Consider the following 18,237-nt stretch of genomic DNA (forward strand, 5'->3'; position numbering starts at 1 on the left):
TACTACTTAAGTTTTATTTACCATAATTTAGGTGCATGCTCATAACCTTGCATTTAAATTCAGTTCACAGCTGTTTTGATTTTTTTTGTAAGCCAAGTAGTTAGGTCTGCGCTGCTCGTTTAATGCGTTCTGAACAAGTTATGGCATCTTTCCTATTCAAGTCAACTTCTGAAGAATATTACTGGCTCCTTTACCAAATTAATTTCAGCTTGTTGGTACTTGAAGCCACTGGGGAAAATGTCTGTTAGATTTGCTTTTATCTTACTAACAAACTCTTCTAAATGTGTCACGCTTGGGTATGATTCATACACCTTGGGCATGTCACTATCATATTGCTTCTCTGGCGGAGAGCTCCATGGGTTACTTCCCACATCACTTTTCTCGTAGGCATAGGCATGGTCTGTGGGTTAAATAATTGTAATATGGAATGCAGTCTTTTTCATGTGATTGTAGATCTTTCTGGAAGTATCTGTACAGTGTGTATTCATGCAGAACTTTTTATTAATGATTCTGCGAGCAGTCTCTGCCTTCATTCTGACTCAACTAGCCAGTATCATGTTCATGTGGGATACATGCCAACAGAAACTCTAGACATGTTGCTTAAGTTAGGTAAAGTTAGGTTCTAATACTGCTACAAGGATTTCCCTTAACAGTCTTCTAGATCACAGCTGCATGCTAACAGAGTGCTTTTGGGACTGGATAAGAATGATCTTAGAATGTCTACCAGACTAGGCCTACGCAGACCTAACCAGAGGCCTGGATGAAGTCCAATGCAAGAGCAGGATATATTCACAAACAAAAAAGCAATGTGTTATTTTTGACCTACATTATGAATAGGATTCAGAGAAGCATAAATGAATCCATGTTAGTAGGATTTAGAGCAGCAAAACGTGTGTGGATAGAGTGTTGTACTGGGGATCCAGGAGATCCAGCTTCTAGTCCCCACTCTGCCATGAAGCTCACTGGGTGACTTTGGGCCAGGCACAGACTCTCAGCCCAGCTTAGCTCAGGGGTGTTCTGAGGATAAAATGGAGTTATGGAAACCAACTTGAGTTCCTTACAAGAGGAAAAATGGCAGGATATAAAAGCAACGTAACAACAACAAAGTGTGAATCTTTAGTCATGCATACATCTTGCTGCTCAACCGGTGAATAGCAAAAATAATACTGAGCTTTGTTTTAAAAAGCCATGTATAAGGCCAGGGCTTTTTTTGTCATAGAATGCACCGGAACAGCGTTCCGGCACCTTTTTTTGACGGATTTTTCCAAGTGATTGTGAATCGCCCTGTTGGGCGCAGCAGGTCGGCGGCAAAAATCATTAACATTGTGCCTGCAGGCTGCTTGTGTGTCAGTGCTGATTGTGAGGGCGCTGCTCGGCTTGGGATCGGTCGTGTAGTCACGCGCTGAGTGCTTACTGCCGGCGGTGACCATTATGTTTATGTGTGTGTAGGGTGACTGGCTACGTGCAAAAGATAAATAAGTTCTTTATTTCAAAAAAAGTGGGTGAATTGAAAATCCTTTTTAGCGTAAAAGTGTGACCCCAAGATGTGAGTTCTGGCACTTTTTTTTTTTTTTTTTTTTTACAAAAAAAGCAATGTATAAGGCTGAAATGGGTTCGTCATTTGGACCAAAAGCACTAAGCATTTCAAAGATAGTGCATTTTTTATGGCTGGCAGTTTACTAAGAGATATAACATTGTATGGGATTGCTGCTTTTCATGTAACTTGCTTAAAAACAGATGTTACAAGTTACAATATTTGTTTAAATATTTGACATATCCAGGGAGTTCAGAGTTTTCTTCAGCCATTTATATGGAGGACTGTATTACACAAAGCCAGGAATGGTGTTTTCTGCAACAGGATAGTCCTCTGGTATCAAATATGGTGTACTCAACCTCAGAATTGAAGAGGAAATCACAGTACATCAAAAATGTATTTTACTTGAGCCCAGTGAATTCTGAGTCAGTGACTCAACACAAGTCTTTCATCCTGCCCAAGTCACAAAGTGACTGTACAGGGAATCCTTTAACCTTTGCTTCACAAATGGGCAAATCTTTGCCTTAAAAACTTAGCGTACTACCAGCAGATTATCAGCAGAGGGAGCTGTAATACAGTGTTAAATAAATAATATTCTATTTGCTCTATTTCATAATTGTATGTTGAGAAATGAAATTCCAGTGCTTGGAGGCCAGCATGAAAATGAAAAGTAGATCACATAATTCATGGGAAACCCTGAGCAGATTGAATACAAATGAAGAATTTGCAATTGGCTTGGACTATTTTGCTGGATGGCTGACAGGATCTCCTTGCTGTTTGGCCTAAGTTGCTGAAAGAGCTGGATTGGTGTCTTTTCACTGGTGTAAAATATTTAACTTGGTAGCATCTCAGGTAGACATGTGCAAATGTTGCCTGCAGTCCCAAGGAGTTACAGCATAAATAGGGCTTTTTGGGAGGTTTACTGATGTCCATAATGTCAAAAATGCATCAGCAATTAACCTAAATTTTCCAAATGTGAAAATATTAGTTTTAAAGTATACTACTATACTTAAGGTGGATGGGATTCAATTACTGGTGGATCTGAAGGGGGGATGCAGTAGGTGGCATGGAGCAATTCTTCTTAACTGTGATAGATTTAATACAAAATGTGGTGCAGATGGGAAAGCAGTTAAAGCAAATGGCCTGACTTTCACAACCATTGCTTTCTTCATAGCCTCATAAGTTAGATACCTGGGCTGAAAGAACTGATAATGCTTGGGTCATTAGGTAGTTCTGTTCAAAGAGCAGCCAAACAGATAAGCAACTGTACAGTCATTATTCATGCTGACAATTCTCAACGCTCCCAAGCTAACCTAAATTGTGGAAATTCTCTGCTCTGGAGTCTGTTTTCAACACCAGGTTTCAACTTTGGGACACTGAAAGTAGTATAGACTGTTGCATTAGCTGCTGCTTCTGGGTTCCTGAGCACATTCAGTAGGTCTCTTACCAGGTTTAAAGCAGGGGGTGTGCAGGATGTCCTCCAAGGTGGGGGCAAGCAAGCCCTTCCAGATGGATTGCAATTCAGAGAAGCTTTTGAGGGAGCATGCATTTCTGAGGTGGGTGGAACCAAGGCAAGAGAGATGGGGCCCGTATACAAGGAAGGTCAGCATACATTCACCTAAACTAATTCTGAGGGCGGGCAGTTCAATTGTTTAGAATGAGGAAAAGACTGTGCAAAAGCCAGGAAGCCATCAAATAATTGGTGGGGGAAGAAGGTGGGACCATCTGGGACTGTAGGCAGGTTGGATTAGGACCCTGTGCCTGAGGTTTCCCAGTCTTCCCCCATCTGGAGGAACGATCGAGATGCCCACTCCCTCTCCACTCAACAGCTGGCCTTTCAAGTAGTTTTAACTGCTGGTGTCTGCTTCAGTAGGCCTTCTGGGAGCCTGGCACTTGGCTGTCTATGCTGATGCAGGGCTTCATATTCAGAATTGCCTTCTTTCACCGAGTAACTTTAGCCACCACTTACATAGGATCAGGAGGCATGGTTCTGATCCAAGGATAGCTTCTATGGAACACTGAAAGATGGCACTTCTTAGATTTTCTTAGCTGTTAACCATGCTCCAGGTCATGCCATAAACTCTTGCATAAGAGAACATGCACCATCTCCTTCAGATCCTTCATACTTTCCATAAACAGTGGGCAACCACACAATGATCTTTTGAAGAGTCACCAGGAGCCAAAGATGAATGACACAGAGAGAAAGCACTTGGGAAACCGCTGGAGGAAAGGACTTTGAAAACATATTTTGCTAAAACATGGCCATAGTACCAGCCATTTTGCCCTATAGCTATTGCCTTCTGTAAATGATTCCAGGCTCCTTGGGCTATGTCAGATTAAATTGTTGCAGCTTCATTCCTATGCATCTTTTCTGAACATACATATGATCAGATTTACAAGAGTATCTGATCCAAGTAGCCCTCATATCGAAATATACTCAACAAGTTCTGCTTCCTGGAGCTATCACTTCTCCTAAGAGCAAACTCATTTGAGTTCCAGCAGGATTGCAGCCAAAATGGGGCCACTGAGAAATGAAAAGGAGGTCTCAGAATGCTTGAGGAACTCCAAGGTTTGCAGAAGTTTAAAAAAGGGGTGGGGAAGACCCTAAGGAGGCATCTTAGGGTCAATGTTTATTGCTATGAATCAGTCCAATGAACACTGATCGTGCTCAGTGGCCATGGATCGCTAAACATTTGGGTGGGAGAAATGGAGAATTAGAAGGGATAGTAGTGATTGGCTGGCACTATGAACAAGACCATTCCATGCTGCAACACTTTGTTGCAGCCCCATCCCTGGACCCTGCAATTCAGATGGTTCTTTAGACTTTGAGCCATTTTATGGGCTTTCTGTGCTTGCTCTTTCACAGACCAGGCTTTCTTGTTTTATAGTTACTATGACAGTGGCTGTTCAGAAGACTCCTGCATGAAAAGCTAGCTCTTTTTGCACTCTAATATCAATGGAGGCTTGCTAGCAGTGGTCATGAAACACCTCTTAAGGGACTGCTCTTCTAATCCAGTTCCTGTGTTGGGAATGCGGTGAGGGGCTGCAAAGATTCAACCGGGGCAGCTGCAATAACTTAGCAGGATAATTAAACGATTGCCTGCCCACTTCCATGCCACTGCTGCCCATTGTCTTCTTTCTTTGCTATGAACCTGAGAGTCAAGTGAAGTACGCAGTGCTACACATTATGAATTGTACCAGAGAAATTTGCCTCCACTTAGCAGCCTAGATGGATGTTTCTTCTTAGGTTCTGTTCTTCAAAACAGTCTTTGCTCCCATTGTTCCCTCCAAAATGGTTGCCACATCAGGAGCAGGATCTGAACTCTCAATATTCTAACACATCATCTCCCACTTTTTTTGCCTTGCTAGTCTTCCTACTATGGTTCTCCACCAGTTCAGCATCCCTGCGAGCTTCCTTACTGGTGCTGTCCTAGAACTGGATGCACGTGTACATGCGCACACACATGTGTCAAGCATGTTTCCCTTATAGTGGTTCCTTTTTATTCCATCCACTGGTTAAAAGGCCAGTGCCCAAGACTGTATAGCAGTGAGAGCCCAGACAGATCCCACAAGCTGCACAGATGCCCCATGATTGTGTGGCTACAGAGTGCTTCATTTCTTCAGGTCTCTTGGAAAAGAGGTGCAAAGTTCACTGGCTGTGATGGAGATGAAGTTCCAGTAAACAGTATACAAACAGGCCAACCATGTAGTTTTTGCTACTACCGCCATCCTAGCAGCTTGCTTAGCCCGGCCTGCTCAAGACCTTCCCCCACAGCCATGCCAACTGTCCAGGGATAGGGGACCATGATCAGCCATTAAGGTCCAGATGCAGAGTCCCTACTAGGCCTCTAGCTTGACTGGGTCATTCTGTCAAAGGCTGGCAACTCCAGCAGCTCAGCATCAGACACAACGGTCTCTTCTCCATTGGCCTCTATGCACTTGTCCACAGCCTTCAGGATGATCTGTAACCTCCTGTCCAGGGCCAAGAGGTGCAGCTCTGTGAGCACAGGAGCCAGGCGGTCCTGAAGCAAGGACTCCCGCATGATATCGCTGAGCCTATAATCCGGCTGAGCTAAGAGCTGCAGCCGCAACAATGTTGTCTTCTTTATTCTGGAGAAAGAAGGGAAAACAGATTTGAGCCAAGCTCTTCATGCAAGCGAGAAAGCTAACCACTCCCTCCCCTGCTTAGCTTCTCCTGTATGGAATTATAAAGTGTCTCATTTTTAATAATACAGACGTTAGGGATGTTTGTATGCTTCTTGTATGTCTGAAGAACTTTTGTGTCCCTCTTTGGGTTCGATTTCACTTGGCACTTAACATCCGAGCTTGCGGAAGTGACTAATGTAATTAGACTGCTCTTTGGCTAACCGAACATACATACTGAGTGATGCTGAAAGGGCAGTATCACGTATTTTGGGAGTAGTTGGAAGGGGGTGAGGGAATAGTGTGCAATAAATAACCCTCAGCATGGCTCTTGGCTGGAATGCAGACTTCAAGTGTGTGTAGGAAGGCACCCCCAATAGGTGAATTTCTCCTTGGTGCTCAAATCCTATTGGCATTCACAACGCTCACAACATCTCTCTCCCTCTGCCGCTCAAATGATCATTTCCTCTGCTGCTCTTCAAAAATGGCAAAGTATTTGGAACACATGCCAAGGCAACGTCATCTGTTTGTGTGTTCTTGCATGTGTGCTTTGGGCTTTTGTTGAAATACATTTGATCAGAAGCTAAGATCTGAGCTGCCATTTTGCTGTACAAGTGGAGAGTGTGTTAGGGGAACAGACATGGAGGGTTTTTTGGAAGGTGATTTCTTGTACTTCCCAGCTGTGAGTTTCTCATTCAGGGGCTGAAAGTGCAGGGTACAAAACTATGCCCGGAGCAGTATTATGCAGAAGACAAGATCAGATGAAAGTTCAGCATTCTGTTCAGACAGTTGCCTGCAGGAAACCCACAGGCAGGACCGCAATGCAACAGCTCACATCTCCCTGCAACAGGTCTAAAGGGGGCTGCAGCCTCTGACACTGGTGGCAATAGGCAGCCATCATGATTCATAGCCATTGACAGTCTTCTCCTTTTCCGGGTGACCTGGGTTTTATTTGGCCACATGGCACAACCCAAGCACTGCTTGATAACTTTGGTTTAACATTTGGTGGCTCTCTAGTCCTTAGAGATGCATGCAATACATGGCTAAACGTGTCTCCCTGTGGTAGCCAGCCTATGTAGTGAGTGATCCTGTCTGTCCAGGGTCACTACACAGATGGATCAGTCCCCACCGTGTGGGTTATCCCTGGGCTGCCAGCAAACCCTTCCCAGTGACAGGCTGTGGCATCATGGGACCAACTCAGGGGAGTGGAGCCACATGACATGGTGTGGGCTTCTAGTCAGGTGGGACATTGCCCACTGATCACCTGCCTGCTGGGAAATAAAGGCCATTTCTACATTCTCTGCCTAGTGCACGCTTGTCCTTAGCGACGATAGTTGCAACTAGACATCTGTTCCCATTTCTGATTTACTCTTCTCAGAAGCGGTAAAGTATGACAAGAATATGTATAATGTATTTAGTAAAATCAGACCAAGTACAAAGCGTATGTTGAAACTGCACGTGCCACAAAAGCTGACTTGCTGCCGCTAGAATATACCTGGGTTATGTATTCCAGCATCGCATGGAAGTGTAAATTGAGTGCAGAGCAGCTGGGTTGTGCCAACTAGCTTTCTTTCTGCTTCTGAGCCAACCATCTACCTTGCATGGTTGCAAATGTGTGGGCAATGAGTGGCGAATCCCCAGAAATTAGATGGAAGGGCATGCAGGATCTTGTTCATTAGCCCCTCCCCAAAGTGGAAGAAGCACTAATTCGAACTGGTTACAGCGCTTCAGGCCCAGTGTCCCTCAATGCAGAAATGTGTGTGAATGTGTGACGTCTACTCCACTCTCTGAATTGCATCTTTTTCTTACAGCCTCATTCAGCTGGATGGAATAATTGAAATTGATAGTATCTGGTTCAGTCAATTTATTCTTAAGCTTTTTTTTTTAAATCCTGTTCTTACAAATCAGGAACATTGCAGAGTATGAAAAATATTACTACATTCATGGTCCCTTCTTTGAAATGCTACATGAGCATACTTATGGATAGGCACCCATTATTTTACATGCTAAAAATAAGCATTTTATATTTAAACAAATTCTAGATATAATCCAGGTATATGTGAGGATGTGATTGCAGTAGTATTGACCACATTTCTGAATTTAGCATCAGCTTTTTCAGGCATAGCTTGCAAAGCTATAAAATCAATTTGACTGGAGGCCAACATAAAAGACGCAAATCCAGTGTGTGGTGCCATCAGCAATGCCAGTTTTGCGACATGACATTTAAGTCTCTGAAAATCTGTCATCCAGACAAAGTCTGGAAGTAATCAGACTGGACAGGGCAATACATAGTCTGCAACTCAACGTTTCCTGACACCAGTAATTCTGACCAAATTGAAGCTGTCTTGACTTTCGATCCTCTAGCATGGAGATGGAGAACCTGTAGTTCTCCAGATGTTGTTGGACCAGCACCAGCCATCACTGGCTTCTCAACACTGCTTTTGCACTTGCCACATGCATATTTCTCAATGTAACTTAGAGGCATGGCATCTAGAATCTTGACTGCCTACACAATTACTTATTATATTTATATTCCACCATTTTTCCTTTCAAGGAACTCAAGGCAGCTTACATGACCCTCATTCTCTCAATTTTCTCCTCACAAGAACCGTGCAACCGAGAGTCTGTGACTGGTGCAAGGTCTCCCAGTGAACTCCATGGCTGAGTGTGGATTAGCATCTAAGGCTCCCAGATCCATATTCCAGCACTCTAACGACTACGCCATACTGGCCCTCCATGTGCCCTCAGATGTGGTAGTTTGGGTGGCGATCCCAGTGGATTCACATGGCTGTATGACCTATCACAGGATATCAAACTTGGGATCAAACAGTTCTTCCCATTTCCAGCAGAAGCTGGTTGGTTGTGCAGGATCCTAATTCTATTTCGCATAACACAAAACACAGTGAAGCACAAGCACCCTCTTCCCCCACCTGAAGCAAAGTTTCATGGTGCATCCATTTGAATGGCAAACAGTTGAACTGAAGAAACATGCCAGAAACTTTCCCAAAGAGGAGCATGAATCCATTCTGGCTTTGCAGCCAGAGGCTGGAAGAAGCACTAACCCCACAAAGACCTGTCTATTACCAGCTCCTCCTGAAGACATCCGTATCTGCGAATGCCTTTGCAGGTTTTTTCTGGAAATGCGAAAGCTGAAACGGGCCCCTGTGCCTAAATTCTAAGTGCATGAAAGTCTGCGTTACTTTCCCTATTTGCTAGGGGTAAAATAAATGCTGCATGCTGTTGGAATGCTTGATGCTGCCATGGCTTGCACACCCCCCCTGAATTTAAAATACTGATTCAGTAAAAGTTTGTGGCTGGCTGACAGGAGGTGGCTATTTCAGGTTAGGCACTAGCAACAGCCAATTTAAATCATGGAGACCTGGAGTTCATTGAAAGGATTTATTGGCAACCATGCAATTATAAGTTAGAAGTCTCACAAAGTGTGAATAATGGCTTCTGAAATTTGACCTAGAGGCTCAATAGAGCTGTATGACGGGAGAGGATGCTTTTGACACCAGGTAGCACAGAAATACAGGGTATATCATGGAAACAGTCAGGTGGAGGGAGAAACCTGGAGGATGAATAGCCCTTTGCTGCAGCTCTTTAAAGGCCTGGCTCTGCTGTTATGCATGGTAATAAAGGAGCAGCCTGGAGAGGATGCAGGCAGCAAGACTTATGAGCATCTCTCCCATCGCTGCAGGGGGACACCATCGTCACAGATGGCGTTCACGTTCTTTCACTCCCTTTAGAAGCCGCTGAAGTCTGGACATGTTTGACAGGGATCAAAAGAAACGCCACTATTTCCTTAAGTGATGACAAATGGCACGTTCGAAGGAGAATGGATGTGCATGCAGGAGCACCTCCGAAGCCTGATGTTTGCATGCAGCTGGGATTTTGCTGTGCCCTGCTGTAGAAATAACTCAGCAAAATGGAATTATCTTGTCAAAGCTATCAAACATTTGAAACTTGTTCCAGAGCTGGGCTCCAGCATGGGGTGCTGGGTGCCAGTGGGGAGATCTGAGAGCTTTGGGCTCTACTACAGTGCTTCCCGGGAGACATCCCCACTGTCCCAAAGGTATCAAGGTGGGGGTACAGGGTGATGCTGGAGAGAGGCAGGGTGCCTGCGACATGGCCTGGATGTGAATGTTGGCTGCTGTGGCGGAGTGGAACCAGGGCTCACTTAGGGGGATGCTGTGCCGGCACGTTTTAATTTCCAGGATCTTGATCTTGTTGGCAACCCTATTCAGCATTTCCAGTATTCCTGTGCCTGGCTGCAATTCCCACTGCAACTGGAGGTGTGTGGATGGGAGATGACTTCTCAGCAGCAGTACATTCTGTTGTAAACTATTTTGGGGTCTTGGATAGGCAATTCAAACCCATGACCTGCTAATGGGCAAGGGAAAATGGCAGCTAGACCCAGTCTGTTTATTCAGCTCAAGGTAGCTGTCTGCATTTTTTGGGCTTTGCTGGGGGGCACAGCTAAGGGGAGTGCCATAAGGAGCACCTTGACTTTTACTTCTACATCCCTGGTTGACTGCAGAAGTGCTACAGCTCAGAGGGTGCTCTGGGGACAGGCCTTTTCCATGGTGGGCAGCATCCGTTAATGATGCCACAAGCATGTGCAGTAGCCCAGCATGGGCTTGGGCATGCACATGTCCAAGATCAGAGCCTCCACTTTTCCAAGTCCCATGTTCCCCCACCATCCCTACTAAACCAGTACATTTGGGAGGCTGGGAGCACTTTCTGGAGCTGCCTCAGGCTGAAACTAAGTATTTCTGTGGGATGGTGCCTGGCAAAGGCATCTCACTACAACCCCTCAGGTGAATCGAGTGCTCACTCGCTTGTTCTGGCTCAGAGAGCTCTTGCTTAGCCTTCTGCTGAATCAAAAGACTCCGAATTGCAAGTACTTACATGCAACACTGTTCAAGTGGAGCCAGGATGGAGACCTCGTCATGGGAGTGCTTCCCAAAGCTATCAGGGCAACAGACAAACAAGTTGAAATGCCAGCTGTGTAAAGTTGCACCCAAGCCCATTTTAGAGACTTCAACTCCCAGCAGCCTCTGTGGGACTGGAATGCCTGGAAAACCCATCTAGCCATCTCAAGGATGCCGAGCACAACAGCATATTGCTGATCTTGCCAGCTTTGGCTTTGGAAACCCCAGTCGGCACTCCTCAACATCTCTCTCATTGTCTTAGCCTACAACTCCCCGCATTCTTGGCCACTGGCCCTGTTGGGTGGGACTGGCAGGAGCTGAGGGCTAAAACTTCAGGGGTCAGCAGTTCTTGAAAGGCAGCCTTAAAAAAAGAGACTGTCCGTACTGGACCATGTATGTCATTCCTGACCTCAGTGGACTACAGCTTAAGGCCAAACTGCAGAAGATGATGGAGATCTATGATCAGGTCTCCCGCTTCTTTAAGTTCTTTGAAAAACCTATTTTAAGTCCTTCTAACAACACTTGCAACCCTCCTTCCCGAACTGGAGCCAGTTGATGGTCCTGGGAATGGTAGGCTTCTCTTCCCCCAATTTTTCCACCTCCCTAAGCTGCTATTTGCCCAGTTAGTGAGACCCAGACCATTTCCGTAAAGGGCAAATAGGAGTTGGGAAGTGGGATTCTCCCTGGGAAAATGTCCCAGTCCCCAGCCAACTCGGAGGCTCCCTGGACTTGCTTTGGGAAGAAATGCAAAAGAAATGGGAGGTCCAGACACGGTTCTCCAGTATCTTGTCTAGTCCTCGCACCAACCCGGCACCACGAGGAACGCACACGGGAGCCTAAGGTCCAGCTGTTCTGTCACCCGGTTCCTCCTCATTTAGAGAAGGTTTCTAATGTGGGGTTTGCCTGCTTGAGAGGGTTTTTGCTGTATTTAGCACTCAGCCAAGGCAAAGGTTCTTGCTTCTCTTTCAGTTTCAGACACTGAGGAATACAACCATACAGAGCTGGCTTTCCAGTCATTTTCTTTGCTTTCTGGGCAAAATAAATTGACACTCGTTTGCCCCAGTTTGTGGTTCCGGAGCTCATGACCTGCTTCCCCCAGTGTGGGTGGTGGGTGGCTGTGCAGCACCCTTCTCCAATCTGATGTCCTCCAGAATTGTTGGGCTGCAATTGCCATCCTGCCAGCTGGGAATGATGGGAGCTGTAGTATAACAACTGCGGGGGGAGCAGGATGGGGGAGGCTGCTGTGCACAATGCCTGTCCGCAATAAAAGAAGTTGTGCTTTTTCATGTTTCACTTATTGAACATTGCTGTGCACGAGCTCTCCCCAAGCTACGCAGTACGATTCTCCCTATGCATTCAATAAGATGACAGCCTTAGCTTTATTTTCCAATATGTCTGAGGCTGAATTTATAGTTCATCACAAACTTACTGTGACTTTATACCTCTTAAGCTGCCCTGGATTTACAGCAAAATCCTGCGAATCCCAGCTTGATGAACATGTATGGGATTTCATAGCAGAGGCCCTCCCAGCACTCAAATTTCCTAAATTCCCTAGTGAGAGCTGTTCAGTCACTTTAGGTTCAACTCAGTTTTTTGTCCAATTTTCTCTGATGCTTACCAAAGACACCCAGATTCCCATTTTCACCTGAGAGTTAGCATGGCATAATACTGCTCTGTTGGGCTGATACCTGGGGGATGCAGGCGCTTGCCCCCACTGTGGGCCAGTCACTGCCTTCAGCCCAACCAACCTCGCAGGGCTCTTGTGAGGATAAAATGGAGAGGAGGAAGACCATGTAAGCCACCTTCAGTTCTCTGCAGAGCACAAGGAAAAAGCGGGATGGAAATGCAACAACAACATTGCATTTATATCCCACCTTTTTTTTTCCTTATGTGGGGAACCCCGGGCAGCTTGCACAGCTCCATTTTATCCCCTCAACAACAACCCTGTGGTGTAGGTTGGGCTGATAGTGAGTGGCTGGCTCAAGGTCACCCAGTGAGCTTCATGGCTGAGTGCGGGGTAGAACCCGGCTCTCTCAGATCCCCTTCCAACACCACACTGGCTCCCCCAGGATCTTTATTATATTTCTTTATTATAATAAATAGGACTTGGAACCCAGCTCAGCATGTATCTCCATATGCAAGCCCTATCCTACATGGGGCATTCTGAGGTTGCATTCGTGAGGCCCAGGAGAAGCCCTTCCTTCCCATCGCTCCTCCTGGCCTACAGGGGGTTTGGTGACTGCCTTACCCTCTTGCATTGTCCAAGTGGAGCAAAAAACCATCATCTCCAAACTTGGTGAACATCTCATAATGATGCCGGTCCATGTTGCCTTTCAAAAGAGAGAAGGAAGTTCACTTAGTAGTCCCTGGAGACTAATGGGGGCTCATGAAGGGGCACAATATTCCAGGTATTTCCATGTTTTATAGCAGGGTTGATTGCACAGAATGGGAGAGTCCAGCCTCTTTCAGCCCAAGAGCCAAAGTCCATTTCAGGTAAGCTCTCGGGAGTTGCATCCCAAAGGTAGGCAGAGCAGAACGAACGGGTACAGCCTTCATATTTTCCCTCTTACTGCAAGTCATTAGGTAACAGAAGAGGCATTTCAACTGTTTCAAATATGTAGAGGGAAAAAACTGCACAGAAATGGGGAAGCCACCAGAGACAGGTGACTAGGAGGAGGATATGAAACCAGAGGAAGGGGCAATGGCTGTGTGGGGATCCCCAGAAGACTCTAGGTGAACAGAGGCGCCCCAAGGCTTTGCATCCCCTGATGCACTATATCTTCTCTCTGCACAAAACAGCTGTTTCGGGGTCACACAGGATTCTTCCTGAGGCATGATGCAGCTACGCAGTTGGTATAGTGAACATGTAACAAATCATGGGCCAGGAAAAAAGTCATCCTCAGCCACCAGTGCCTTCCAGACATGTCGGCTTCCATCTCCCATCACCCCAGCCAGCATACGCATGGCAGGATCTGGCTGGCAATGGTGGATTTGTGCTCTAACACCTGGGGGGTGCCAGGTTGAGGGAGGCTGGCCTAGAATGCCTGCCAGTGCCATCTCATGCATGGCCGTTCAGAAGTGGGCCCCACTGGGTTCTGTTATATTCACTTCCAAGCGAGTGTGCAGATGATGACTGCTTTGTTCTTACTGTGCTGGCAGAATTGCAGTTTGCAGCCAGGGTACTGCCGCTATTCTGCAAACCTGCAGAAAAGCACCATGACAGGGAGGCTATTAATCCTGACGGCATGATGGATACGGGAGTCTTTGTCGGGACTCTAGAATCCGCAACTGTTTTATGGTTATGCAGGGGCTAATGAGGGCAAATCCTCTCTTCCTTCGCATGAAGCCTGCAGAAAGGGAAATCTATTGCCTCGTGACAAGGCCATGGCTTTTATTGGCACTGGAAGACTGATAAAGTGCAGCGCACCACTTGGCCAGCAGGACTGGAATAGGGTGCTTTCTGTAAAATGCTATTAAATATGTAGCAGCCTTCCCCAACTAGCAGAGCTAGCAGGGGGATTCTGGAAGTTGTAGTCCAGTAGAGCTAGAGGGCACCTGGCTGAGGAAGCCTGGCTGGCTTATAAGGGAAGGCTGTGTGTGTGTGAGAAAGTGGTTGTTCCTTTCCTGCCCCCAAATTCTGGAATGATGCACAATGGGATATGGCAAAAAATATGAAAAAGAATAGAGATATGGCAAAAAGTTAAAAAAAAAAACCCAACCCCAAAAAGCTCCCTTGTAGTCTGAAGTGCCTAAGCCTGTATAATCTTGGAAGATAAGCAGGGTCAGGCCTGGTTAGAATCCGGATGGGTGGCTTGAGTGTATAATTCTATGATTACTGCTGTAAACTACCCAGAGAGCTTCAGCTACTGGCAGTATAGAAATGTAATGATAATAAATAGTTCAAGAGAGTTACTTTTGAAGAGGCATGTTCTTATATGTGCGTTCATGTGGTCTTATAGCTAGATTAACATGGGGACAAAATATAACACATGCTGGAAATGTCAACAACTCAGCATGGTAATGAACGCTTCTGTAGGTGCATAAATGACTTTTCAAAGAAGTATATAGCAGGCAAGGATCAGGGGACAGAAACCAGGTTGGGACCCTGGTGGGAAGAAGGGGATTTAATCTGATGCCTCTGTCAGGACAAGCATGGCTGGGCATTTGCCACATGTCCAGACCCTGTGAAGAGCTCCCTGTCACCAGCCCCCTGGCCTTGCTCCGCCTCTTCACTCTTGCAGCCAGGGTGTTCACCTGCCTTTCCCTTTGGCCCAGGCACTGGTGGTGATGGGATGGAGGAGCAGCGACGGCATGGCCTGCCCGCCCACTGGCAAGCTGGCAAGTGGTAGCAGCAATGAGAAAGCGCATAAGGAGCAAGAGCGGCTGGTGGGAATGCCACGAGAAGGTGGACTCCCTGGGGGAGAAGGCCCAAGGGAGCTGCCTTGTCCAAGGGCCCCCAAAAACCTGTACCTGGCATTGGCTGCCATGATCCCATGCCGGACCAGCCCTCCCATTCCATGCCAGATCTCCTTGATTCTAGCAGCTACAGGTGAGAAGAAAAGAGCAGGCAAGGAGGACGCAGAGACAAGTCGAAGCTAGGTCTCTGGTGTACTTGCCATCCATCAAAAGATGCCTGTTTTGTAAGACTTTAGCCAAATCTGTGTACATGTTTAAATTTCTGCATAAGGGCTAAAACCAAGATCATCTAAAAACAACACCATGACACTGCCTGAATTTGCCAGATTATCCCTGAGCCATCAGCATTCCATGTCATAAGAGACATTTGCAACCTTGATGAGGTAGCATGTCAGATCAATGAGATTAATTATTACTTAGCTGTTTCCATTTACCTATTAAGAAGTCAAATACGGCCATGTCAATGATATTGAGTAGCCGGCTGCCAGTGCTGTAAGGATAAATCTCCTTCACTGTATTGCAGTAAAGTGGATTGACTTCCCACCTGTGAGAAATATCAAAGAGGTTAGGGCTGAATGGGAAAAAAGAAGATCCAAAACTTCTGTTCCAAATATACACATTGCTCTGAGCAGTCTGTATGTCCAAATATGCATCCAAATGATACTGAGGAGATACGTTCAAATATAGCGAGTGCTACTAAGGCCCTTGGACCATCAAGCAGAGAGCGGTAGATGTTTATCCTTCCCAGCTTGAAATCTGAGTCTCTTTGCAACTGTCACAGGGAGGATTGTGGGTGTGACACAGCAAGAGAAGAGACGGCCTTCAGCCCAGTGCTCTCCAGTCCCAACTCGACCCCAGACCTGGGGGAATTTTAATGATCTTCCTCCCATTGCTTACAAAGCCCCTTGCCCCTTGAAAATGTCCGAATGCCACAATAGAAAGATAAGAGTGAGTCCTAAATAAGTACCAATTTGCTGTCCTTTCCTGAGACTTGAAACCAGTGGCCTGAGGGGGCCACCTCACTGGGCCTAAATGTTGGGCTATTTTTTTAGGCAGACAGGACTTTGCAAAGACAGACCATGTCAGGGTTTTGCAGAAAAGGAGACACCCAGAAGCCCTGCTCAGGCCTTGGCCTGAAGGCACAGGCCTTAAAGTGGCTGGAGTGACCAGACTGTGCATGCTCACCCCACCGCTTACCTCTCGCGGCTCACAGGCCCCCTTGCTGGACTGGCGAGGTGTGAAAGGGAGCTCTGCTTGTGTTCATCTGAACATGAGGAGGCCTCTCTGTATGAACATGGATCCTACCTTACTGGGGCTGGGGGTAGCATGCCAGGGGTTGTCGCCTGCAGGGCCAGTGTGCATGGCCCTGTCACTAGCCCACTTTAAATCCCCATGCCTGCCCAGGGCTAGAGAGCAGGCTAGTTCTGGGTGCCTCTGGTCTTGTGTACCTTCAGCAGCAACTTCCCCACTCACCTGACCTCTTGGCCCTCCTGGAACACAAAGGGTTCTAAAAACAATTGCATATTCCACTGGGTAAGGGAGGAAAAAAACCCCACCGGCTGCTCCAAGACATTTTTCCAAATCCCGTTCTGATCATACAGCTGACAAGGAGATTCCTAGGAACTGGGACTTCTTGCCCTTCTATATCTGTGTTTGCTTAACCTTTCAGGGGGTGGATTTCTTTGTGACTCTGCAGATTAGGTGCCATCACCTGACAAGTCACACTGTGAAATTCAAAACACCTGGAGGCTTTAGCAAAAGCTTCAAGGTGTGTTGGAGCACAGTATCATCCACACTGGATTTGCTAAAGCCATCCCCAGCCAGATGCCATTCCAATGCCTTGGACTACAACGCCCATTTCTCAGCCAATGCCCATGGTGTCTGGGTATGATTGGAATTGTAGCCAAACATCTGAATAACATCAGAAATAAACAGAATTAACTCTTTCACCAGTACCCAAGGTTTCCACAAACCCGTATTCTACTGCATTCTATTTATGACAGCCCTCATCACCTTTTCACAATTCATCCCTGATGGTGTAACTTAAGTATGTGAAACGCAGATCTTTGCTCTGAGTTTAGGTAACTGTTTCCCAAAGGTTCAGTCGAAGGGATAATCATGATGCAGGAATATCTGACTCTGCTCTCCAAGTGAACTCTTTCCCAAATAATCAACAACCACTTTAATTATTTCACACGCTGGAAAATGGCCCACTGAGACCATGACATGGAAGAAGCTCCATATTTGCGTCATCAAAGATCTCCAGGGCCAGATAAATTGGAAATTGGTTCTGTCTGAGTATTTAAAATCTGCTTCTGCCTAACCAATAGGCAAAGTAGATACAGAGTTGTCCATGCTATATATAGTTGCCTACTTAGAAAAAAAGCACACACCAATGCACAAATCGCAGAAAGTGCACACACACTCTGTATAATTCAGCTGCACCCAATAGTGAAAATAACACAGAAATAAAATCGGTACCTTAGCAAAAGTGTGCAGAAAAAGGCACATATTTGGAAAAAGGAAACACAAAAATATGTATATTGGAAGAGCTGTGTGCAAGAAGACAACTATTTTTGCATAGACTTTGAAAAATAAAATTTGTACATTGATGTGGAATTGGATCAAACACAAGGTTGGAAAAATGCGAAATTAAAGTTATGAGTCTATTTAAAATTTATTACATTTATATCCCACCTTTTCTCCTGCAAGGAACTCAAGACAGCTTACATAATCCTCTCCATGTTATCCTCACAACAACCCTGTGAAGTAGGTTAGGCTGTGAGTCAGAGTATGGCCCAAGGTCACCCAGTGACCTTCATGGCCCAAAAGGAGATTAGAACCCAGATCTTCCAGATCAAAGTCCAGCCACTGCATCACACTTGCTCCCAGGACTGCCCTGAAATCCATAGATTCGCCCATCACTGGCTCCAGGATCTAAGCCCGAGCAGTCCAATCTTGTGTGGAGTTATCTGTAATCTGGGAGACTAGGGCTCAGTTCTCTTCTCTGGCTTTGCCTCTTTGGACTAATGTGATGCCAGGCAATTAGTCCGAGGCACAGGATAAATCTCCAAGTTTTAAAGAAATGTAACTAGCAACTGCAGGGAAGCCTGAAGTTAATTTTCAGGGAAGGGGGAACTTAACTCTCTCCTTGCTATGTTCCTGACAAAAATCATCTCTTCAATGTGGGTTACTAGCTCCACCAGGAAT

At 46.0% G+C, this 18,237-nt stretch overlaps 1 protein-coding gene across 1 annotated transcript in view; it reads right to left on the reverse strand.

The window, feature by feature from the left end:
- Positions 1-3,865: 3,865 nt before the first annotated feature.
- FAM20A (FAM20A golgi associated secretory pathway pseudokinase) overlaps positions 3,866-18,237 on the reverse strand; it is a 43,242-nt gene continuing 28,870 nt past the window's right edge. Inside the window, exons 8-11 of the mRNA XM_044449576.1 lie at positions 15,462-15,571; positions 12,860-12,941; positions 10,589-10,648; positions 3,866-5,644 (exon numbers count right to left, since the gene is read on the reverse strand). Of these exons, the coding sequence (XP_044305511.1) occupies positions 5,383-5,644; positions 10,589-10,648; positions 12,860-12,941; positions 15,462-15,571 (514 nt within the window). The 3' untranslated portion in view covers positions 3,866-5,382. The remainder of the gene's footprint in view (positions 5,645-10,588; positions 10,649-12,859; positions 12,942-15,461; positions 15,572-18,237) is intronic.

This window comes from Varanus komodoensis, unplaced genomic scaffold, assembly GCF_004798865.1.
Source record: "Varanus komodoensis strain SLA01 unplaced genomic scaffold, ASM479886v1 scaffold59_1, whole genome shotgun sequence".
NCBI classification, from domain to species: Eukaryota; Metazoa; Chordata; class Lepidosauria; order Squamata; family Varanidae; genus Varanus; species Varanus komodoensis.